The sequence below is a fragment of the Amborella trichopoda genome, chromosome 7, assembly GCF_054954075.1.
Source record: "Amborella trichopoda isolate Santa Cruz 75 chromosome 7, AtrichopodaSantaCruz75HAP2 v2.0, whole genome shotgun sequence".
Taxonomy (NCBI): domain Eukaryota; kingdom Viridiplantae; phylum Streptophyta; class Magnoliopsida; order Amborellales; family Amborellaceae; genus Amborella; species Amborella trichopoda.
This window is the reverse complement of record NC_142342.1, coordinates 41,743,661-41,769,294: the sequence shown is the minus strand read 5'-3', so window position 1 is coordinate 41,769,294 and position 25,634 is coordinate 41,743,661. Positions and strand designations below refer to the sequence as shown.

Sequence of the window (25,634 nt, the reverse complement as noted above, 5' to 3'; positions counted from 1 at the left end):
TTCGCCTCCATCTATTACAACTTTTGCTGGCACCAGTAAAAGATTTTGAGAATGCACCATTTTTCAAATTTGATATATATTTTCTTTTGAAATCTCTTCTTCATTGAATGGTTTTTTTTTAAAGTCTCCTTTGTAATCGCTTTGAAAACTCCGTTTGATTTTTTCAATTCGAGACTCTGAAAGTTGGACGAGGTGAACTAGCACGATATATGCAGTTTTTAATCTTTTTTTTTATACCCTACTAGAACACTTACAAATGTCCAATTACAATTAAATAAACTCAAAATAAAACAAATAAACAACCAAAAGAGTTTCTCACTTGCTGCCACTAATAAAACTCTTTTTATTCAATAAACAAAAGTTGCATAATATTCATGGGAATAAGAAAACACAAGACTGCATATCACAAAAAGAATGCTAGAAGATTACCTCAACTGGACTTGCACACCCCACTCAAGGTCTCCTCCTTCAATGGCACAAGGGATCAATGGTCTATCTTAGATCTTTGAAGCATGAGAAACCATAGGCTATAACCCTTAATTAATATAAGAGTTATGGAACAAATCATAACAAGAATTGGGCCTCAATGCCTTAGTGCATGTGGTGTGCCCCTCTCTTGGATCTAGGTGGGGTGTGCCCCCTAATTTTACTAACCCAATATTTTCTAAGGGAGTGATGGAGAGAGATCTTAGAGAGAGGGTGGTGTGCCACCTAGAGAGAGAAGAGAGAGATAGATGAGAGGTGTTGAGAATTGTAGAGATTTGGGTCTTTGTTTATAAACTTTTTTTAGGGTTAGTTTTCTTAGGGTTAACCATCCTTATGGAGATTAGATCTAGACCATTAATAATAGGAGACCCGTGGGTTAGAGATTTGAGCCATACAATCTTTAGATCAACCATCATGATTTAAAGGAAGGTGTTGGAACTTCATCCTTCAACTTCCTAAATCTAATCCCATCAAATAAAGATAATATGAAAAATGTAATATATTTGCCTTTCTTTCTCATAGTTTTCTTACATATTCTTTTAATTGAAATCAAATCTCTTTAATTTCAAAGCTTTCCCTTTTTCTTAACTTGATTGAGTGCCTTACATAGCCTCACAAGCCATTTTGATAGGGTAGATCTTTTTCCACCATGCTTTGCTACGAGAAATAATAGAGAAAGAAAGAGGGAGCAAAAGGATTGGACTTATGAGCTCTGATACTAGAAAGAGGAAGAGGGATTAAGAGGCACGGTTCGAGAGTGACTAGAGAGAGTTAGAGAGAGCTGAGTGACAATAAGTAATAAGAGATAGAAAAGAGAGAGAGAGCAACGGATTGGATAGTCCTTTAATTAACACAACGCACAATAGAATAGAGAAGATAACATAAAAATATTGGAAGAACTTGGGATATTGAGTCAAAACCGTTTTGAGGCTTCTTAGACGAATTAATTGAGGGAGAGAGATGAACTAATAAGATGGAGAGGAGACATTTATTAGCCTGTAGAAAAGGAAATTTCGGTTGCAGTAAGAGGAGTCGAAAAGTTGCACACCAGTTTAATAGGAGAAAAATTTGGTCAGTGTGATGAAAAAGAAAATTATCAGCAATCCAAAATTACAGTGTTATGCATGGTGGTAGTTCATCTTTTTCCAATATAAAATTTCAGTTGAGAAAGTCCCAGGAACATAACATCATCTTCCAGATGCCCTTACAAGAGAAAAGAAGATGATAAGAACAATTCAAAAAGATGAGTGGCTAACATGGCCTCTAGAAACCTCAGAAGAAAGACAAAACTTCTGTAAAAAAATAATGAGTTATTTCTCTCCTAAACCTGAGAACATTGATTCAACAATAGGGTCTTACCTTAACATAGATTGTTTCTTCACTTCTGCTAGAAGAATCGGTATAGTTATAAACAATTTCAAATGGACAGCCTTAGAACTTGAACTAATTGCCTGGACTATTAAAAAGGAAGTCTTAGATGAATTGATATTTTTTAGAAGACATCTATATCCTAGTAACACTGCTAGAGATTTCATAACAAAATTATTAGGATATACAAATTGGAAAAAGGATTTATGCAAATATGCAAATATTTGACGGAACTTTTGATCAGCTTGTGCCCCTTCGTCGGCTTCGTGGGGCTTCAATTTTCTATTCTTTTTACTTAAAGCGAGGGATTCTATGCTTGTGGGACTCATTGAGTTAGTCCTCGGGCAGCTATTTGGATATATTTGGAGATATAAAGATGAATTGCTTTACAATCATGAAGCATCTAGCATAAGGCCACCTTCAACAATACAACTATTAGACCATTTATATAAAAATGTTAAAAAAATGCTATAGTTGTCGAATTAGAGAACATTTATGTGTATTACATCATGGAGAATACTGTAGCATCATCAATTATGAAGAGGAAATATAAGAATTACCAAAGTCATTTCACAATATCCTGAATAAAAGCAGCCCATGGTTTTTCTAGTGGTATTACTTTAAGAGAGTGGTTTTATTTTTTACAAATAGTGTTGCTTTTTAAACAATGAATGTACTATTTATTTGCTTCTACTTTTTGAGTGGATGTAAGAATGAATGACGAGTGGATGTGCTGATGTACTGTGTGATTTTGTTTTTGCTTTTTTAGGGTGGTATTACTTTTTGCCCATGTGTGGTATTCTTGGCTAATTTTTGCTTTGCTTTGGTTATAAATATGTACCCCTTTTGCTTCAAATGGAATATGAGTGAAGTTGTGTTTGCTTGTGTAAAACAAATTAGTTAACCAAACTCGGTAGAGTCATTGCACTTTAATAGTTCTTTAATGAACTCTTTCAACCCTATTCTCGGACGAAACTCGAGATATCGAAGCTTTTTTTTATTGTGAGCGTAATATCAGTGAGGGACACCATCTGGTGTTGTTGATTGTTCCGGTAGCTGATTTGACCAAGAGGTCCAGCTAGTCGCAACCCTTAAAATGATATCTCGGCGGACTGTTGGCGGTTAAGCACTGTACTCGCCCTCCTTCTTCGATCTTCCCATCTTGTTTTTTTCTCCCTTTCCTGTCGTCCATAGGTTCAATAACTAACCCTCTTAGACCAAAAAAAAAATAAAAAATACATATATATATTTATTTATTTATGGGTTATGTTAGGGTGCTCACAATGGAGTAATTTATCATTGTACTCAACAAAATTTGGACACTTATATGCCTTTATTTTGTACATGAAATTTTTTTTTAGTAAGGGTATTTTTTGTCATTAAGAGGGATGTGACGTCATTTACAAGGGGTGGGACATCACCCACATCTAGACATTATCCACACTATGGAGTAATTTATCATTGTACTCAACAAAATTTGGACACTTATATACCCTTGTTTTGTACATGGAGCTTTTTTTTAGTAAGCGTATTTGTGGTCATTAGGAGGGGTGTGACGTCATCCACATGGACACACCCCTCCTAATGACCACAAATACCCTTACTAAAAAAAAGCTCCAGGTACAAAACAAGGGTATAAGTGTCCAAATTTTGTTGAGTACGATGATAAATTATTCCATAGTGTGAGCACCCTAACATAACCACACACACACACACACACACACACACATATATATATATATGCAGGGATTGTGCCTAGAGCCCATGGTTTCCATTTGATTTAGAATGTCTCTGTTAATACTGTTATTAGTATGTGCTCTATGCACAATCCATAGTGCCCATAGTTCAATCCTATGGATTGTTATTAGTATTAACAGAGCCCATATGGATTGAACTATGCACTATGGGCTCACATTTGATTTAGAATGCACAATCCATAGTTCTCTGTTGGCTCCATAGTGCATCTTATGTGCTCATAGTGCAATCCAATCCCATCCCTATGGGCTCCATAGGGGAAAAAATTCAATGGGCACATGTGTTGATTTAGAACTATGCCCATATGGGCATATATGTTTTGATTTAGAACTATGCCCAAATGGGCATATATGTGTTGATTTAGAACTATGGAGCATAGTTCTTCGTATGGGCATATATATACCCGTATGTTGATTTAGATGCACTTATTCCCTATGGGCATAGTGCTCATATGGGCATAGTACTGTGCCCATATGTTATATGTGCACATTTGTATATCCGTGCATATTGTGCATACGTGTGCATGTATGTATACATATATGTGCATATGTGCTTATATGCATATATGTGCATCATATGTCCATATGTGTTATATGACCGTATGTGCATATGCACATATGCTATATGTGCATATGTGCTATGCGCTAGGCCATATTCCATATATGAATATAACATATGGGCATACTGCTCCATATGGGCATATAGTTCTATACCAACATATAGGCATAGTGCTCCATAGGGAAAACAATCCACAGTGAAAACAAATTCAACACATGTGGGCATAGTGCTCCATAGTGGGCCTATGTGCCCTATGGGCACATAAGATGCACAACCATGGAGCACTATGCCCGTCGTTGATTTAGAACTATGGAGCCCATTTGCACTATGTGCTTACATAATACTAATACCATATTGATAACAATGTAGCCCATTTGCACTATGGGCTCACATAATACTAATATCATACTAATAACAATGGAGCCCATTTGCACTATGGGCTCTGTTAATACTTATACTGTTATTAGTATGGGCTCCATTTGCTATATGGGCTCTGTTAATACTGTTAACAGAGGGAGAATTGGATTTCCATACTAATAAGATGCATAGAACCTATGGGAACATAGGATTGAACTAATAAGTTCAATCCTCTGCTCTCTCTCTCTCTTTCCTATGGGCACAAATGGGTTAACAAAATTTATCATCATACTCTTTTTCTTTCCCTATTCTATTAGTGCAATGGAACCTATGGTACATCTATCAAAATGCTATAGGTCCCTAAGTATACTGCCATTCTTAGGAAAATGTTGTCCAGTGCGTGGTAACATTCTCAAAAAAGAGAAAAAGAAAAAAGAGAGAGACCAACACACACACACTGGCACACGCACTCTACACCAACACAACAATGAATCACTCATTTTTCTTCCTTTATACACACATGGACTGGCATAAACTATAGACATGGTTTACTGTGGTCTTGAGAGCAATTATGAGAGTTGGTGTCATTTGTTGCAGAGAATGGGGGCATTAGAGAAGTGGATAACTTGCCTGAATTTGGTGAGTATTCTTTCGAGCAGCTTAGGGTGGCTACATCTGGTTTTGCTTCCGATAATATTGTGTCAGAACATGGGGAGAAAGCTCCCAATATTGTTTATAAAGGAAAGCTGGAGAATCACCGCCGGATAGCTGTGAAACGCTTTAACAAGTCTGCTTGGCCTGATGGACGCCAGTTTATGGTAGGTTTGAGTGCAGAAATGTTTTCCACTGATTGGATGTTATATAAGTTTATTATCAAGATTCATGGAAATTTTTCATTCATTTGTTTTCCTTCTAATAGAAGCTTTATATGTTCTTGATATCCTATGACGCATTCTTTGGGAACTGTGTCTCTTTGAAGATTTAATAGAAACTGACTAGGAGGAACTGTGAATTACTGAGCCTGCCTCTATGTATCTATTCTCAATGACTATGCAATAAGCTCTTTTTTCGTTTTATGAAATTTGATCACTGTTTTCTTTTGATTAATGTAAAGATGTTGTTAACTTGGGAAAAGAAACTATAACTGAAAAGTAGTATCATGTATTGCATACAACAAAACCGGTCCCTGAGTATGAAATTCTACTCTTTCAAAAGTCACTGTTTTGACTCATCTTTTGGCTAAGCTATGGCTGGGGACTTAGCTTCCTAGGAGCATAGTGGAACTATTAGAAACACATGTCGTTCTTCACACGCCTAATTCTCCAACGACACAAATCCCACGGGATTCATGACTCACCTATGCACCATTTAATGACATTGAGGGGATCACCTTAAAAGAGTGCTCTAAAAAACCTGTTCTTAAAATGCATATTTCTCATCTGCTTTAGCCGACCCCTCCTCCCCTAGATACCTTGCATTAAATGTCAGAACTCTACACTATTCCTAAGGAACCACTCAACCACTGGATCTGGGTCTCCTTTTGAGCATGCATCAAATATGGTTTTATTAGATTCACCCCCAAAGGGGTGGAGGGACTTTTATTTCGTTGATGGTTTCCATCCTTATAATCCACAGCGACTTGAGTCCAAGATTATCACGGTTCTTGAGCTCTCGTCTCTGCAGTGCTAGTTAATGGAATTCCAACTCATTGGGTCCCTCTTAAGTCACATTGATTTATCTCCTGGTGGCTGGTACTTCGACCCAAAAAAAAAAAGTAAAAAATAACTATTTTATTTTCCTTTCATTTCATCCAGATGGTGGCCCTGAAACATGCCCACCGTAGAGCTTGATCTCTCTCCTATCTCACTGACACTCAGTCATGCGGTAATGATGAAAACAAAATATGTTCATCATTGAGTAGCTAAACAAGGAATGCATACCTCTCCAAATGTCGAGGTTAGCTACTACATTGGGTGAAGAGATGGTGCAGAGGTTCCTCCTCCATCTTGTGAAGAACACACGTGTTTGTCATACTGAGGCCTTTTTCATTAAGGTGATAGCCATTGAGGTTTAATTTCATAACACAACCAAGAGAAGGCAATTGCCCTGAGTTGTGGCTCCTTTTTCATTGATTTCCCTGGGCAAGGGTCATTAGAAAGGAGGCATAAGATTTTGAGGATTAATTAAGGAGGTACCCCTTGTGTTAATGGTTTGCTAGAATGTCTCTGGGGAAGTGGCTAGAAACCATGAGCAAAGTTACTCTCCTTCTGGTGAACCTGAACCCACTCACCTGTGAACCTGTTTCCCTGAAGAGATGGGATGTCTAATAAGGACATACCCTGCCGCATCTTCTCTAGCGAGCCTATATTGTGTTTGTCCTGGAAAAGTTTTACAAATTTCAGCAGCAGGGGTTTCTAGCGGGCCATAGTGACATTGTTCTAGTTGTTGTTGTCTCCATTTTACTTGTTGAAGTATTTATAGTAGAGTGCAGAATTTTTCGATTTCTTTAAAAATATGAAATTAGGTATCACCCTGCAGAATACTGATTTAGTGTATGCATTCAATTGGGCGTGTGTAAGTTAAATGAATTTTATGGTGATGCTTTGAATCTGTATGCCATCAGCACCCTTTCTGTTTCAATTGGAATATGTAGGTTGTGTAGAAATTCCATGTAGCTATCCGTGTTCATGATGAGCTTACATGTAAATATGTTATGAAGTTAGACTAGCATGCAAAACTTGTTAATTTCACATGCTCAAGATGGTGCCCAAATGGAGGAGATTATTTTGGCCATTTTGGTAATAGCTGTAGTTGCTTCACAATGTGCTAACCAATAGTAGGGTTATTCAAGATTTATATGTGGATAGGGTCACTGAGATGCCTTGATGATTCTCAGTAATTTGTGCTCCCTATATATTTCCTGAAAATGTATTAAATGACATTTTTACTTACTAAAAATTTGATTTGGATAGGTGGTTCCTATAAGAGGCATCATACACATTTTGTTTTCTGTTTAGGTGGGACATGGCCTTTACCATACATTTTTAATCAGGACTGGACCAATGATCAAACTAGTGGAGGCACTGGTTCATTTGACCAGTCGAACCAGATCAGTTCACAGGTCAGACTGGTCGAATTAAAAAAGAAAAAAAATTCAAAATTTAAAGTACAAATAATTGAGGAAAATGATAAAAAAGGCAAAAAACTGAAAAAATCTACAGAAAAATTGAAAAATCTAGAAAAATTCAACGAATTCAGTAATTATTAGAACAAAAAAATATAAGAATCATAAATGAACAAGATTAGAAGACAAAAGTATAAAATAAAATAATACATATCATATAAGGCTCGGATGATGATGAACAATACATATCATATGAAGCACCCGCGTAAGTCACAGACTCTTAAAGCGATAAACAATGAAAATTTGAAGGGCATTAAGCAAGTAAATTAGTGAAGTGAATCCCATATCCATACAAATTAGAAAGCCCCACAACAAAATTGTGTCACACTCACTCTCCACCGAAGCAAACCAGAAAGCAATCGCTGCAATCCAAGGTTACCTTGTGACAAAACTTTTCCTTCAAAATCAAAAGTTTACATAGTGTATAAATGATAAAACACATAATTGCAAGTCATATGTAATCTTCATCTTCATCTCCTTCTTATTTATCTACATCATTCACCATCCTCATCCTCATAAAAAAAAAATCTTTTCCATTGAAACCCTCTAAATCCTCATCTCCACTTCCTATAAGAAAGATTTTGTATTACCAACCAACCATAGTGGATATATACTTGCATAGGAGCCTAGGATTCTTAAATATAACCAATACAATATTAAAAGATCCAAATCAAGCACTTAGAACTTAAAAAGTCACCTCCTTGTGGTGGTTCTATCTCCATCTAGTTATCTGAATTATCTTCCATGCCTTTAAGGTCCTGGTTGCTCTTGCTTGCCTACCATTCTTCAAGAATATCATTCGTTTGTAGGTCAATGGGGTTCAAGCTTGTGGACTTCTTGAATGGTCCTACATTTTACATTATTTCACTAGCGTATGGCTTTAAAACTACACAGTAATACCATAACAAAAAAATGGTACAAGAGCCTAGTACTATAATTTGTTGTCTACCTTTGTTTCAATCTCAAATTATATACACAAAAACCAAGTCATAGAGCCTTTTAAGGTCCAACCTGTTTCGCCTGTCTGTATGGATGTCTTGAAACATATTCCAGTTCTTCTCACGTCCTCATGCATTGCAAGTTTGGTTGAGGATATGAATGATAAACTTTAAAGGTTAGAAGCATACCCACCAAATCTTTCTCACCATTCAGCTAAAATTGAACAAAGAGAGAACAATGTGAGAGATTGTAATTTGTATCAAACTTCTAAATATAGAAACTCGAAATCAGTATTTTATTTAAAAATGGAAGTTCAAATTTAGAAGACGATAAATTGAATTACTTGGGAGAATGTACCATGAGTGCTTGCTGTCATCTTTTGTCCAAAATCTTCTTGACTCTTCTCATACGAGCTCAGCTCCTTCCTGGTCATTACTTGCATGTGGCTGACAGGATACATCATTTCGATCATGCTATGAAGCCTTTTGAAATCTCTAGATGGGTGGAAAATGTGGATTTGTTGTATAAAAAATGCCAATAAACAGCTGCATATATAAGGTGATGCAATCATGAACTACTTATCCAATCTCTTATCAATAGCCGCCTTTGCCTTATCTATTGCCTCATAGATATAACCCATGACAAGCCTGGTATCACTATTTAAGGTTCATGACTCTAATCACATTGGCAGTTGTGTTCCAAAATTGGCTACTCAAAATGAACCCCACCATGACACTCTTATTACTCCTTCTTCTCCATACATGATCCAAGCAAGCTGTTTTTTTTTTTTTTTGAAGCTGATTATCCAACCATGCTGTTGAAGCGACAATAGCTCTAAAACCATCTTCTTGCTGCAATATGCTTTGCAATGTAAAGAAATTAGTTGCAAACCTTGTAATTGTAGCTTTTACTAGCTCTTTTGCATTGATGTGCTTCCATATATTAGATTGAGGACAATAGAAAAAATTCTGTAATACTTTTAGCCTTATCTACAGCTTCTATGACGTCCTCCATCTTCCCAATGTCCTCAAGGATCAGATTATGCAATGTGTAGTATACAAAGTCCAAAATATGGTGGGTTAGTGATCTTGTAGCAACTACCCCATAATGAAAAAGTTGCTTGTACTGTTTGCTGACTGGGGCAGAAGTTAGGTCACTTGGGCTCAGTAGAATGGCTAGCCCGGAATATTCCTCCCCTTGGGGGGTATATATAATTGACTAGGATTAATTTTATAATTTTTTTTTGTTTCCTTTCTCTTCTTTTTACTTTTCTGCTGTACTCCATTATCTTAATGAATATTGCCCTTTCTCAAAAAAAAGAAATATTTCTATAATTAATTGTATAATTGATTAAAATTAATTCTATAATTTACATATAATCAAGTAAATCTTTGACTAATAAATTATAATTGATTTACAAGTAATTTTTTATATACTTTGTGTTTTGTATATTTTATATTTTTCCTATTTTTTCTCTCTTTCTGAGAAAAATGATCTTTGACTAGTTTTCTATTTTTTCTATTTTTTGGAAGCTTCTTTCTCATTGTTCATATGCCTTTTATGTTATTTATCATTGTTGTTTTTGCAATTTTTTATTATTTTTCATATTTATTGTTGTTATCCTCTTTTTTGGCTTGGCACTGACTCAAGGGAGTTGGTTTGGACTCTCGTACCACTACGGCTCCAAGGGGTGTGTTCTGCATCTGTACTGCTATTTAGTAATTAAAGCTCTTAACTGAGAAGAAAATTCTCTCATTTTGACTCGGGCTCTCCTTTTCTATAACAAAACAAATGAATGAATTCAATTAATTAAAAAATGGCTACTTTTTTCTCATTAGTCTCCGCGATTTCTAATTTAGACTAAAGTAGATTCTTATACCGTTGGCATAGTTGCTTCTTGGATCGCCGGCATAATTAAGAGGGAATCAAGCAACTCAACTAGCTACCTTGCTAAGAGACTAGTGTCTTATACTGGTTGCTTGCAATATTTGTAACAAATCGGACTACATTATGTAGCCGCACATCAGCTGCAACCTCCTTCAATAAAAAAAGTTTCCTAACATATCTTCAATATATCAAAGGCATCTTCCGACTTCAAGAATATGTCACCGTAGTGACAATGCGCCAAAAATTTAATCAATTGTTCTTCTCTCTCATCAGTCCACCCATCAGCATGATTCATCATCCCTGACTAGCCTATATCTTTCTGTGTCTCTCTATATCACCCTTTACCTCTTCCACATTCTTTTCAACAGCTAACTTCTAGTGTCATAGAAGTAAGGGCCTTTTGCCTTGGGCTTATGGATGTCACTGCATCCTGCACAGGTGGAATGTAGAAGGGATTGAGGGCATTAAAAGGCATGGCAACATTATACATCCACTGGATAGCAAACATGCATGCCTTTTCTACCGCTTTCTCCTCAACCAACACACTTTTGGTTGCAGCTAGGCACCTGATGTTTGTTGGTCCTTGGTGTTAAACAATATCCTATCCCGCCTTGCTTCCTAGAGCCTACTAGTTGCACTCGTTGCACGTTCTCTCGCCCCCTGTCCTCTTAGGTTGGTTACATTGTGGACTGAGGCTCCTTTTCTTTATCTAAATCGTATGTCTGCATTGGGGTAGGTTGAGATTATTTACCATCTCTGCTTCTCATTGTTGTGATCCGCAATCCTCTTTTGTATTTCGCATATGATATTGTAGGTACTTCAGGTAATTTTCTCACATTGCCATACTTGTGAGCCAAATGCTCCTTGGCCTGGTGTATGCATCCTCCCTTTATTGTTTATAATATAAGCAAACATTGTTATATTTTTCCCATCCGAAGCTCTATTTGCATAACCCCAAACCCAGTTGTTTTAGCTTCATCAAATCTAGATGAAGACATTTTTCAACCACCCAATTCACTACCCAAACCTCTACACTCAAGCCACAATCAAGGCACTGGTTACACCTACCTATACTGGCAAAGGTCTAGTTCGTGAACCACCACTAATACCAATTAACAAATCTTAATCAAGAAATCACAACCACATGCAAGTGCAACAGTTCCACATCATAAAACACACACAAAACCATCGCAAATTTAAGTTTTATTGAAATTTAAAAACCTTATTTTTTTACAAAAACTTACACAAAAATCCCTTACCCTTTCCATAAAGTCAAAACTCATGCTGAGACCTCAAATACTTAAAAAAAAATACCTGAATAAGCACCAAAATGCATCCATTGTATTCGTCTGTTGTTCCATAGAAATAATATAAAAACCAAAATTAAAAATAAATGAACAAAAAATATTAGATTATTCATATTAAAATAAGAAAAAATTGAAAACACACAAAACTGAACTATGGAACATTTTCCATAGTTCAATAGTTTCTATTTTTCAATTGAAGTATTTCAACAAAAAAAAAAGAATGAACACAAAAAAACTTAATAAACTAATTAGCTGTGGCATAAATATGCACAAAACTTACCCTAAACCTATAACACTCAACCCAAAAAACCAATATATGACTACAATAAGCCGACTACACATCCTTAAATATAATTTATTATAATCTTTTAAAAGAATTTCATTTTTTCCAAAACCCTTTAAAACCCTAGTTTTTTTTCTTTCTAATGTCTCTAGAATCTAATCAAGCAAATCAAAAAATAAATACGGTATACTTAATTGCGAGACTTAATAGTGCCCCAAATAAGCAGCCAGAAATGTCCTAGAGGTTGCCAAAAATGGCTTTGGGATTTAGGGTTTTTAGTAGAGAGAGAGACAAGCAAAATCACCAATCTTACTCTCTATCTCTCTCTAAGTATTGTGTTTTAATCCCTATAACCAACATAATAAAAATCCTAGTTTTAACTTCCTAGAATCTAAATCAAACAAATAAAAAAAATAAAATACAACATACATAATTGGGACGATAGAGTCCCAAATAAGTGGCCAGAAATGTCCCACAGGTTGCCCAAAAATGGCTTTGGGTCTAGGGCTTTTTGGTAGAGAGAGAGAGAGAGTGAGGGCAAGCAAAATCACCAATCTTGCTCTCTTTCTCAATATATCGTGGTTTAATTCCTAAAACCAACCCAAATATTGGTTTGGACCAAAAGCCCCTAGGAATGGGTGAACTGGCAAAAAAGGGGGCCAAAATAGGTAAAAAATGGTCAAAAAATAAGAAATTTCGTTTTTCCGTCTTTACTGATCATGTCGTGGCAGGCAGCTCGATATGGACCAATCGATCTGTTTGGTCCAGGCATCGAACTAGAGAATATCTTGTTCGAGAACTCATTGCTCCAGAACCCCCAGTCCGACTAGTGGGGCTTCTGGTTCCCTGTTTAGCTAGTTGGACCGGCCAGTCCTCTTAGTAACTGAATATGGAATAAGATTTTACCTTTTTATGCGTAATCATCATGTCTTTTATAGGCTTTGTTATTCTCCCTAATAATTGGTATAAGGCTTGGAGGAGGATGATGATGATGATGTTGTTTTCCCTTTTGAGTTGGGGACCAGGGGGTTTCCAATTATTATGACTCATCATGTTTTAGACTCGGAGGAGGATGATGATGATGATGTTATTTTCCCTTTTGAGTTGGGGGCTAGGGGGTTTCCAATTATTATGACTCATCATGTTTTAGACCAAAATATATTCTAGAGAGTTTGCAGCTCTAAGAAATGACCTAATAATCTTATTTAATCTCGTCTGAAGGTCTATGAATATGTGGATTTGTTCTTTTTGTTTCCCTCTATGTGGGAAAGCAAATGTTGGGGTTTACGTCTTCCTTGGAGCATGCCAAGTGGTAGCTTGAAAGACTATACAAGTGAGAAGCCTCCCAAAATTCAATCTTATAAATAATTGTAAGATACGTGCCGTATGAAGTAGTGTATGATGTGAATGTAAATTTCATTTGGCTCCTTTTTTTGGCTCATTTGGAGAGATTGGTCTAATCAATACCAACAATTCAAGGGATTTCCTCCTCCAAAGTAAAGGAATATGAATATGAATATAATGATATGTTACTTCATACGGTTATCTTGAAATTCTTCTTTAGTTGTGATCCTTTCCCTCACATTATAGAGGATTTCTTCATTTGGGTAGGAAAAGTTAAGGGGCCCCTTCCTCTTTTGGAGGATGCCATATATCTGTTCACGTCCAAGGGTTCTCATGTGCTTGGAGCTTGCAAACAGCTGAATTACAAATAGAATATGCTTTTATGGAGATTCTTGCATATATAATTATTTGATAATTGCTCCGTATTGCTTCTCCTACCAGTTCATTTTGCTCTGGCATCTATTGAAGATCCCGTTCTCTTTTTTGTTGTGTATTTATAGGATATTTGTTTATAATATTGTGGGGTGAATGTGTTTAATTTTCCTTAGCAATGCGTTTCTTACCACATTTGTAGGACGAAGCAAGGGCTGTCGGCCAGCTACGCAATGTTAGATTGGCTAATTTGGTTGGCTGTTGTTGTGAGGGTGATGAGAGGTTGCTTGTTGCTGAATATATGCCCAATGATACGTTGGCAAAGCACCTTTTCCATTGTAAGTGTGTTGTTTGGGCTTATGAAGATTATCTTTAATGTTTATATTCATTTTATCTGCCTTGTGTTGAAGGTTAAGGTTTGTAATTTTGATGTACAACATTTTGTGGTGAGTTAGAAGTATATGCTAGATTTAAAATTCCACTGTTCTTACATATATGTGGTTGAATTTCATAGTTGTGTTGTTGTTTGTGTAGCTTTTGACATTAAAGCTTGTCATGGCTGTATTGAATTCAAATCTGTTAATGTGGAGTTAATTTTTTCATGGTTTATAATGTAACAAAAGTAAACAACATAAATGGAATACTTTCGGATGAAAAAAGAAATTCCGTGCAACAAATGACCGAAAACATAGTTATAGAATACCAGTAAACATTCTGTTCAATGAAATTTATGGATTTGATTGCTTTTTTTACTTGTGGTCTTACCAGAAGGTAAGTGATGATTAACAAACAAGCTCATGGGGCAATTTAGTGCAAATAATATGATATGCTTAACAAGACTACAATTTCCTTTCATGGATGAGATTAGAGATAATTTATCTAGGGGTTGCCAATAATACCTTTCTTGCTTTTGTTACTTATGCTCTTAGGTGTCAATAATCTGGTAATCACAAATATTGTCTTTCTTTTTTGGGTTCAGCTATAGGAATACCGTCTTTCTTTATTGGGTAGTTCAGCTATAGGAATATTGTCTTTCTTTTTTGGCTTGTTCAGTTATAGGAATCATACTCAGAAGGGTAAGCCTGGGTGTTCGGTTTTTCGGGACAAACTTCAAGGGTTTGAACCCTTGACCTCCCTCACCCAAACTGATATGCCTACCGCTGAGCCAAGGCTTAAGAAACTGATCACAAATACTATTGTTCACGATGCAAATAGGGATGTTCTCAAGATGAGATTTGACTAGATCCGAACCACAAACTGATTTTAAAAGTGATAAAGAGTGGGGAAAATTAAATTCTGATTTGAGACTAGATCTATAAAAAAACGAATAGATCGACTCTCAGATCAGTGGTAGAGCTAGCATCTATCCAAAAGCACGAAAAATTGAATAAAAAAAATGAATAAAATAATAAATCAAACAAAAATAAGTGAAAAATAAGAGAACATCAGATGATATGGAAAATACCTGGTCGAGCTAGTTGGCCTAGGGCACCGAGGCTTCGAGGCCTCGCCTGTATCAGGACCGGCTAAGTTTATACCGTGCGTCCTTTTTGTCTCTCTTCAATGTTGACCAAGCACTGGCTTGGTTGAATGGTTATCTTGGACCTAATCTAAGCTTAAGGTTGCAGGTTTAATGGCTTGGGTTTGGTCTCTCCAAGCCTCAGGGTTTCTACAGGTGTAGGGTTTCCAGCTCTCTCTTAGCTTAAGATGGTCTAACCCTAAAAGAGGCATGAAAATGTGTTTTTATAGATTAAAATGGCGACCATGGACTACGATGTTCTATGGTTAAGGGATTTTATGGAATAATAGGGTCTTAAGGGTTGTCTAAGGTTAGGAAAATCACGGAATTTGTCAGTTTTTAAAAATAGGGTGTCTGCAGTTGCTCCTCTTTGGCACTCCCTGTTCTTCGAGGGACAGGTGAGTGGCAAAGAAGTCGACACTTAGGCTCTCCCTGTCCTTTATGGGGCAAGTGAGTGGCAAAGATAATGCAGACATTTGAAATTTCATCTTGACATTTCGTGGTTAGAGGGCACACCAACTATCCCTCGAAGACATTGTGCTCCTCGCTCACCCACCTAAGGCATTTTCATCCTAGGGTTTTCGATGTGAGATGTCGGTGAGTTACACAAGCTTGAAACTTGAGTTGGATTTTCTGGCCATGTCACTTAATTTCGCGGGTTTTCACAATTTCAAATTCTTAAACCTGACATTTTTTTTGATTCCCTTAGGGCTTCCTATGGTCTTTTATAGGTTTTACTTGTTCAGGAAAAGGTTTGCCTGGTCAATTTTAAAGAGAGAAATGAGGGAGCAACGCGGTATCATTATACGGGGTGTCCAAGCTCATTCGTTTTTAAAAGTATTTTTAGAAATTTTGAAAACAAGGGGGGAGTTTTGAAATAGAACTTGGAGCTTTGGACAAGTGACGATTTTAACAAAGGAATTAAAGTTTTTGAAAACACAAGACATATAATGAAAATTTTGAAATGAGAAAGATATTTTGGAAAAACAATTTTTAGTTAGCAGTTTTAGCTCCTGCAATTATAGAGCCCTGTAAGCAGCTTAACATCATGCATTGATGACAGATACACTCGACCTTTTTCATCTAGATACACTCGACCTTTTTCATCGTACGGGGTTAGATAGATACACTCGACCTTTTATGTCGTACGGGGGTAGACAGATGCACCCGACTTTTTATGTCATACGGGGCTAGACATTTTCTGAATACACCCGACCTTTAACGTCATACGAGGTTAGACGGATACACTCGACCTTTTACGTCCTACGGGGCTAGGCATTTTCTGAATCCACCCGACCTTTAACGTCATACGGGGTTAGACAGATGCACCAGACCTTTTACGTCACACGGGGCTAGATGTTTTTTGAATACACCCAGCCTTTAACGTCATACGGGGTTAGACGGATACACCTGACCTTTTATGTCATACGGGCTATTGGCATTTTGAACTGAAATGTGGTTGGCAGTTTAGACTCGTGCCACTAATGAGCATTTTTTTTTTTTTGATCTTTTTTTTTTTCGAAATGAAAGATTTTTCTTTTGAAATCGGTTGGCAGTTTAGGCTCGTGCCATCAAGGAGCATTTTTTAAAAGAAAAGTTTTGAAATGAAATTTTCAAGATTTTTTTATTTTTTTTAATGTGGATCTTACAGTTTAACCACTTGTGACCCCTTTGGTGGACCCTTATGGGCATGTTGGGTCGTTGCTTGAATCTTCAGGACAAGGAATCATAAAGTATTTATTTATCTTCCAACCTCAACACTTGTATTTCAATTCAAAGGAGAGTTCTCTGGAGTTTCCGAGCAAAACATAGTCTTGAAAATACAGGATACTGTCCTTGGGTGTTCAGAATCTCTTTGAATTTTCGATTTCGTTCCTCCACCATTCACCTTTCCAAGTCCAGATGATCGAGGTCCTTAACAATGTTCCATCAAGCTAATGCTCATTGATTTTTCTCTTGACACCATTATGACTCAGGAAGAAGGAAGATAAAATATTTAGAGAGAAAAGACTTTCTTCTTCTTTTTTTATTTTTTTTTTGTCGCCCCGAGTCCCTTTCGGGTGTTCAGCCCAGTAGCCTTTTTTCCAACGCTTGGGGTTTTATTTCGGATTTTCAGCCCAGCGGATTTCTTTTTTATTTATTTTTTCATCACCCTGAGGTTCCTTTCGGGTGTTCAGCCCGGTTGCCTTTTTTTCAACGCTTGGGGTTCTTCTCGGATTTTCAGCCAAGTGGATTTTTTTTTGTTTTTAATTTTGAAGAAGAAGACGATGACAAGAGGAGGAGGAAGAATAAGAGTCAATGTTGCCTTTAATTTTTTCTTTTTTCTTTTTTTTTATGGTAATTTACACAAAGATCATGTAGGAATTCGATCATCGTTCCCTTCTCCAAGTGGCAGGGAGGTTCCAATATCAATTATTTTTTGATTTTCCTTGCCCAAGGTTAGCATCCAATATCTCTTTGACAATGGTCGTCGAATTCCCCTTGGATCTGTCCTTTGAATTTCCCTACTAGAACTTTGATTTTCAGACTAAGAAGCACTTTCAGTTTCCTAATCCCTCAATCTTTTGCTTGGATGGATAAGCTCATTAGATTTTTCCTGTTGATGGGATAATTTATGTTACTCATAAGGCGTTAATGCTTTTTGAAGTTTGAGACGTGAATGCCCCATTTGGTTATTTGCAAGGGGTGAGTGATCACCCAACTCCTTTTCGATTATCTTTTTCATTGAAGATTTTGTGTTGCTCTTTGGAGGTTAACTCTGTAGTAGGCTCTTTCTCAATACTTTGTGTACGGGTGAGACTCTCGCACAAGAAGAGTGACTGAGTTATCATTAGATGGCCTTATGACATGTTGGGAGTTAACAAATAAGGGCTCAATCTCATTAACTGCCCTTGCTGTGCTCTCTTCATGAGAAGAGACTGCCTCTATTGAGTAGTTTGATGGGGTTGCCCCTATAGGGATTTTTGTTATGTTAGGAACTTGTTCTTCATGAGATGAACTTTCTTGATATGGGGGTGCCCCGGTTATCGGAGTTGTGCTCCTACCCCAGTTAAGCTCTGGAAATCCCTCTTCTTTAGGAGATGACTCAATTCAGTCTTCAACATTTCGTTCTTTGTCTCAGATGGGCGAATCATCCACAAATTCTTGTGAAGGTGGCTCGGGTGAGCCCCTTATAATTTCTAAAGGTTCGAGCTCATTCGACTTTAGTGGAGGTGTCAAATCTTTTGGAATAGTCAAATCTGGGCTCTTTGCTTCTCCATCATCTATAACTGGGTTCATCTCAAAGGGTGACTCGATTAAATCTTGTAAGCTTGACTCCTCATCCTATATAGGTGGGTTGGCGAGGAAGTCTGGTGAAGGTGGTCTAGGTGGGCCTCTGAAGAGTTCTAAAAGATCAGCTTCATTTGGTTTTTGAGGAAATAAGTTTTCTTGAAGAATTTGCTCTATTGTTTCCTTAAGAGTAATAATTCCAGAACCAAGGGATTCTTCACTATCATGAACTTGGAGACCATTAGCTTCGGAGCCTTGGTTGAGCTTATGCTCGATTCCATTTTGCTTTTGCGAGTTTGATTCATTGTCACACATGTGTGAATCATTTATTGTGTTAGTTTGGAAGGACGAGTTGAAGGGATCATCTGCCTAGTTTGATTCTTGATGATGGGGACTTCTTGTGCGACTTTCGAGACTATATCTTGGAGTGGAATTCCACATGTGATGACCCTTTCTCTTACCCTTTCTTGGATTATGAGCTTGGAGCTAAGGTTATCCTCATTACTTTGATCTTGAGGATCCTTAGTCGTTAACTCCTGGGTGAGCTTATGCTTGTTTTGTTCTTCATCTACTGGACTTTCCAGTTGATTTATTTTTGTGCTCCAAGGCTATTGTGGATGTTCTTCGGGTTTCAGTGCAATTTGTGATTCTTTTGAGTTAATTACGTTGACATCAGAACTGTTTGTCGAGACATCTAGAGTTTCTGGTTTTCTCTGCCATCAGCCTCTTTCTTTCTGGCACTTATCGTGCCGTTATGAATGAGGTCCTGAACTCTACGCCTGAAAGCTCGACATTCTTCAATGTTATGGGCATAATTTTGAAGCCAATCACACCATCGAAGTGTATTGCCTCCATGGAAGGGAGGAATCCTGGCTACTGCAAGTAATTCTATGAGTCTTGCTTTAAGCAACTTCTTAATGACATTGGTCATAGGCTCATTAATGGGAGTGAATTTCCTTGGTGTGGAAGTCCACATCCTCCATGTGGTACAGTAATTTTTAGCCTTTTCTTGTGAATGGTTTGCAAAAGGGATGTTTTTCTTAATCATGTTCACCTCTCTTTCTTGAGAGGGTAACCAGTCGAGTTATCAAAGACTATGGGCTCATCCTCTTTGGCTTGTTCATAACGTGCTACTCTTTCGAGCATAATGTCAAATGAGTAAGGGACTACCCTATTGCTGAAGAAGGTGACATATTTTGAAGTCATGTTCTCTAATGCTATGCCTACCTTTGCAGATTCATGGAGTGGGGTTTCAACGACTCACATAGCGACCATTCTGAATCTTGTTATAAATTTAAAGGGAGATTCACCTGACTTTTGTTTGGTGGCTGTTAACTCACCAAGGGTAATGGGTCTTGGCCCTGCCCCACAATAGTGGGAAAAAAATTGCCTGAATATTTTGTCAAGAGTTGCTTGAGGGTTATCCTTCATGAATCTCTGGTGCCACATCAGGGGTTCTTCTGATAAGCCATGTGAGAACATGACCTTAAGTTGGTTGGGTAGGTCTCTCAGTGTATGGACCATTAATAAGTAGGCGTTGATGTGTGCCTCAGGATCCTCTTTCCTAGAAAATTTGTTTATGAATTGTGGCATCATAAACCCTACTGGTAGATCTTCTAGATGTCCTGGAGTTTCTTGTACATAAGCTTTAGGAGCTGAGAAATCCCATATTCCCATTTTCTCTAAAGGGTCTTGGAGGCGTTTCATGTGAGTGAATTGAGCCGTTGTTATAACAGTGACCTGGCTCTGTTGCATGGTTTGTTGAACGTGGATTTGTGGTATGTGGTTTGTATAGACTGGCTGTTGGTCCCATGTAGCGGGTTGCCCCAAGGATTGAGCCTGGGGAATGTGTTGAACTTAGTGTGCTGGTTGTTGGCCTATAGACTCACCCGAGTTGAATTGGGCCAAAGCAGACCCATTACTCGGAGTTTGCACTACTTGGCCACACAAGAAGGCCTGCAGGATAGAATCATCACTTGACTGGAATGGACGACTCGAACTACTATGATGACTAGACCGCTGACCTTGGGCAGTGAGGTCTATCTGTCCCCGACCTTGACTGGATGATCTAACCCTAGGTTTATGGGGTTATGATATTCTCTTTCCCTAGCACTGGACTGAAAGAGTGAAGAGAGGCCATAATCATTGTCAGATGGAGTCTGTCCTCGAGGTAATCCAAGACTCGAGTGATGACTAGAGTTAGACTCATGTCCCTGAGTTGGTTGAATTGGCAAGCTAGCATCCCTAGGGTTATCCTGGTTTGAGCCGACAGGTTGAACATGGCCTATAGCTTGAGCTTCTGACCTAACCTGCCTGGATGGACTTCACTGGATGGTGTACCCTCGACTCAACAGGTCTTGAAAGTATGCATGTACCCTAGGATTGTTTTGGTACCTGGTTATGTCAAAATTCTGACTTTTACTGGTGCTGGATTGCTTGGGTAGACTTTCCTTAGTTGTGTGTGAACTCACTTGCCCCCTAACTGACTGATTACTAAGACTCGAATGCTGGGCTGCTAATTGAACATTGGGGTTAACCCGGCTGGGATTGACCGACTCAGAGATCTGGGCCAGGGCCTTACCTTTGGTATGTCGACTGGATATAAGACTAACCCCCATGTCTTGGAGGATTGCCCTTGGCCTAACTCCTTGACTGTTTAGAGTGTTACGGACCCTACTAACCTGCTGGCTCGTGCCTTCCAAATGATGGCCCTGAGGGCGGCTTGGACCACTAGATATAGTTCCATGTGGGTTGAGACTTGGTCATTGACATGAGTGCTATGGATTTGTGAGGGAGCACGGTGATGGTGCCTCTCAGACTGACTAGGTTCCCTGGATCTAGACTGGTTTGGAGCCATAGGGTTGAACTTTGCTTTGCTTTGATCCTAGGCCATGACTCCTAGACTTGTGTTAAAATAGGAAGGTTTGGACCTAGCTCAGGCATGGACCAAGACTAGGCTTTGATTTGAACCTAGTTGGACTAGGGATCGAACCTAGCTATACCTAGACTGAATATGGGTTAAACTGAGGCCTAGACCAAGGGTGAGCCTTGCTTGGACTTATGGACAGACTTGAAGTTGAATCTTGGTTTGGACCTGATTCAAGAGTAGGTCTTAACTGGGCATAAGCCTTGTCCTAGGCCGAGAAAGACCTGGGTCTTGACTTGATGGACTTAGGTTTGAACCCTAAACTAAGATGAACCTAGTCTGGGTCTAGGGACAACTCTGAATCTAGACTTAAGCTAGGACCAGACTTGATGGATTTTGCTAGACTCGATGGGTTTCGGTTTAAACCTTGAGCTAAGATGAACCTAGTCTAGTTCTAGAGGCAACTCTATACTTAGACCTAGGCTAGGACCTAGACTGAGATCTAGAGTAGATGGGTACGAGTTTTTATTTGGACTGAGAGGGGGCCTAGGTTTGGACTTGGGTGTGAACCTGGTTCGGACTTGGGCTAGGCTGAGCACAAGCCTGGGCTTGGACATAGAGGGTTTTGAATATCAGACGGGGTGTTGACCCGCATTGGATCAAGGTTGGGTTAGGCATGAGCCTTGGCTAGGACCAAAAGGGGGGGCCCAGGTTCGGACCTAGGTGTGTACCTGGTTCGGACTTGGGCTAGGCTGAGCACAAGCTTGGATTAGGACCCAGAAGGTTTCAAATTTAGACCGGGTGTGGATCTGGACTAAGGTCTAGGTGAGATTTGGCATGAGCCTGACTCAGATCAAAAGGGGGCCTAGGTTCGAACCTAGGTGTGAACCTGGTTTGGACCTAGGCTAGACCGGGTACAAGCTTGGACTTGGACCCAGGAGGTTTCAGCTCGGATCAGAAGTGGATCTAGACTAAGATCTAAAACTAATCAACTCAGATATGCAAACAATGCACTCGAAAACTTTGCCCTAAACTATAGGTAAGCTGGGTTTGGGTGGGCTCCTAACTATTGAAATGCTGCTAGGCTGAGTAGGTCCCACCTGTTAAAGGAATCAACCAGGTCCTACTATGTGTGGCGTTGCTTTGAGGCTAAGGATTATGGAGGGGCGCTCACAATTAAAATTATGCGAATCTCAACCGCCTTGGCTTTCAAGGCTAGGTTCCCCTTATGACGCTAATGCTGGATTTTGGGGGCTTTCAAAAATTTTTGTTGGTTTCCCGGGCTTCCCCGGTCCGTTGTGTGCAAGAAGTGTGTAAAGAAACACGTAAGTGAAAAGAAAGTGGCAAGCAAGCTAACACATATGAAAAGTAGCACTTGGCACAAATCGTGCCAAGTGAAGTGTGCTTCGAGTTGGGTTTAACCGACTGAGAGCACAATTAAGGTCCAAGGGTAAGCAACCCCTAAGAAGATCTATAGTTAATAAAAGTGGAACTGGGCATATCCATGCCCCGAGTCGAGGGTGATTCAATTAAGGCACAATTAGAGAGAGATCGCAGGTGACCTTGGAAATTTTTTTTTTAAACTCCTTTTTCTTTAATGAAAAGAGAAAGAAGCATCAAATGCCGAATTACAAGCAAAGAAATGGAGGATAATTTTTTTTTTTGACAATTTTTTTTTTCTTTTTTTTCTGAAGGAAAGATGCCTTAAAAGTTGATTTTTTTTTAGTGAAGATTCTCTTTTTTATTTTTTTATTTTTTTTGGGAAAATGAAATGGCTTACAAAAAGAAGCTTTTGTAGCAATAGTGATTTTTTTTTTAAACCAAATAAGCTTTAAAAGTTTTTTTTTTTTTGCAAAGCAAATTTTTTTTAAAAAAAAAATAAAAAAATGCGAAAGGCCTTAATTTTTTTTTTTTGCAAGCAAGATGGCCTTAAAAGATTTTTTTTTTTATAGACAAAGATGCTCGAAAAAAATCGCAGATTTTTTCTTAGGAAAGTGATTTTTTATTTTAAAATAAAATGGCTAAAGATACTTTTTTTTTAGTGGATAAGAAAGATGGCCTCAAACACTCACTTTTTTTTTTGGAGAGAGAATATCCTTAAAAAAAAAAAAATTTTTTTTGACAACAATAATCTTTTTTTCGTTTTTTTTAACAAAGAGTCCTAAAATTTCTTTTTATTTTTTTTAAAGAAAGAGGCTTCTTAAAAAAAGGATATTTTTTTTTAAAGAGAAATAAATTTTTTTTTTTTTGAATGATGAAAAGGCCTCAATTCTTTTTTTTTTTGTTTCTCTTTTAAAGAAAAATCTTTTTTTTTTTTTTTTTTTTTGTGAAAGCTAAGTCATGCTTCATGTGAGTAATTAATAGAACAACCTCTTTTTAGGAAAGAAGAGAAAGAAGATGTCTGGAGCCCTTATTCCTTTAGCAAGATGATAACAAGTTAACAAATTTTTGATGGAAAGAAACAGAAAGGCGTGATGGCCATGAACAAGAGATCAACTGCCTCTTGTTAGGAAAGAAGATGCTTTAGCAAGATAATAGCAAGTTAACAAATTTTTTATGGAAAGAAACGAAAAGGCATGATGGCCACGAGCAAGAGATCAACTCAACAAAAAAAATCTTGTGTTCCCTACCTTTCTTTTCTTTTGAACTAAGACTAAACACCAGGAAGCAAAAAATAAAAAATAAATAAAAACGAGAAGGTGAGATGATGATAATGCCTCAAAAACAACGAGAAGGTGAGAGAGCACATACTGTGCTATGTGATATACTGAAGGTATTATGAGATGCTGATGGGAAGCATATACATGCATCATTTTATATCAAGTTTGATATTATCAAGGTTGAAAATTTGTATGATGTGCATCATGTAAAAGAAAGCCTACTGATGAGAGGAATCAAAATAAAGATGTATGAGATGATCATCAACGAGAGAGTGTTAGTGCGTGGAAAGCAAGAGAACCTCCAAAGCATAAAACCAGTCACTTGGAGAGAGAGAGAATGCCTGCGAAACCAAAAAAAACATGGAGAAGAGAGAGAAAACAAACCTATTTTTTTGTTCTTATTATTATATATATATATATATATATATTTATTTTGTGCCCCTCAAAAGGAGAACTGATTTTTTTTTTGTGCATGGATCTAGCTCGAAATGCCCCACGGTGGGCGCCAAACTGTTGACGATGCAAATGGGGACGATCTCAAGATGAGATTCGACCAGATCCGAACCACAAATTGATTTTAAAAGTGATAGAGAGTGGGGAAAATCAAATTCTGATATGAGGCCAGATCTATTAAAAAACGAATAGATCTGCTCTCAGATCAGTGGTAGAGCCAGCATCGATCCAAAAGCACGAAAGATTGAATAAAAAAAAAAACGAATAAAATCATAAATCTAACAAAAATAAATGAAAAATAAGAGAAAAAGAGATGATAAGGAAAATGCGTCCTTTTTGTCTCTCTTTAATGTTGACCAAGCTTTGGCTTGGTTGAATGGTTATCTTGGACCTGGTCTAAGCTTAAGGTTGCAGGTTTAATGACGCTAGGGTTTGTTCTTTCCAAGGCTCAGGGTTTCTACAGGTCTAGGGTTTCTAGCTCTCTCTTAGCTTAAGATGGTCTAACCCTAAAAGGGCATGAAAATGTGTTTTTATAGACTGAAATGGGGACCATGGACTACGGTTTTCTATGGTTCATGGATTTTATGGAATAGTATGGTCCTAAGGGTTGTCTAAGGTTAGAAAAATCATGGAATTTTCCAATTTTTGAAACTGGGGTGTCTACAACTATGAGTATACATGTACAGATCTTGTGGTTAGTGATGCAGTATTTGTGGCCTTATTTCATGGAAGTTGCACTAAAACACTTATATTTATGTCTTAAATAATCTCAGAAAGAGGGGCATATATTAGCTTTCTTGTTAGTATATTGTAACTTTCTTTTTTGATTATGATTTCTTATTGGATGTAGGGGAAACACAACCTATGCAATGGGCAATGAGGTTGAGGGTTGCTCTGCATCTTGCAGAGGCTTTGGAGTATTGTAGTAGTAAAGGACGGGCCCTCTATCATGATCTTAATGCATATAGGGTTTTATTTGATGAGGTAATTATGTTTTCATCAAACTACTCTGTCACATCTTTCCTT

The 25,634-nt window shown here is 37.8% G+C and overlaps 1 protein-coding gene across 13 annotated transcripts in view; it reads left to right on the top strand.

The window, feature by feature from the left end:
• LOC18423037 (serine/threonine-protein kinase BSK5) overlaps nucleotides 1–25,634 on the top strand; it is a 38,773-nt gene that overhangs the window by 6,016 nt on the left and 7,123 nt on the right. For all 13 annotated transcript variants that reach the window (XM_088871430.1, XM_020670490.2, XM_020670485.2 and 10 more), the window contains 3 exons: nucleotides 5,122–5,342; nucleotides 14,043–14,178; nucleotides 25,459–25,592. In XM_088871430.1, coding sequence (XP_088727556.1) covers nucleotides 5,122–5,342; nucleotides 14,043–14,178; nucleotides 25,459–25,592 — 491 coding nt within the window. The remainder of the gene's footprint in view (nucleotides 1–5,121; nucleotides 5,343–14,042; nucleotides 14,179–25,458; nucleotides 25,593–25,634) is intronic.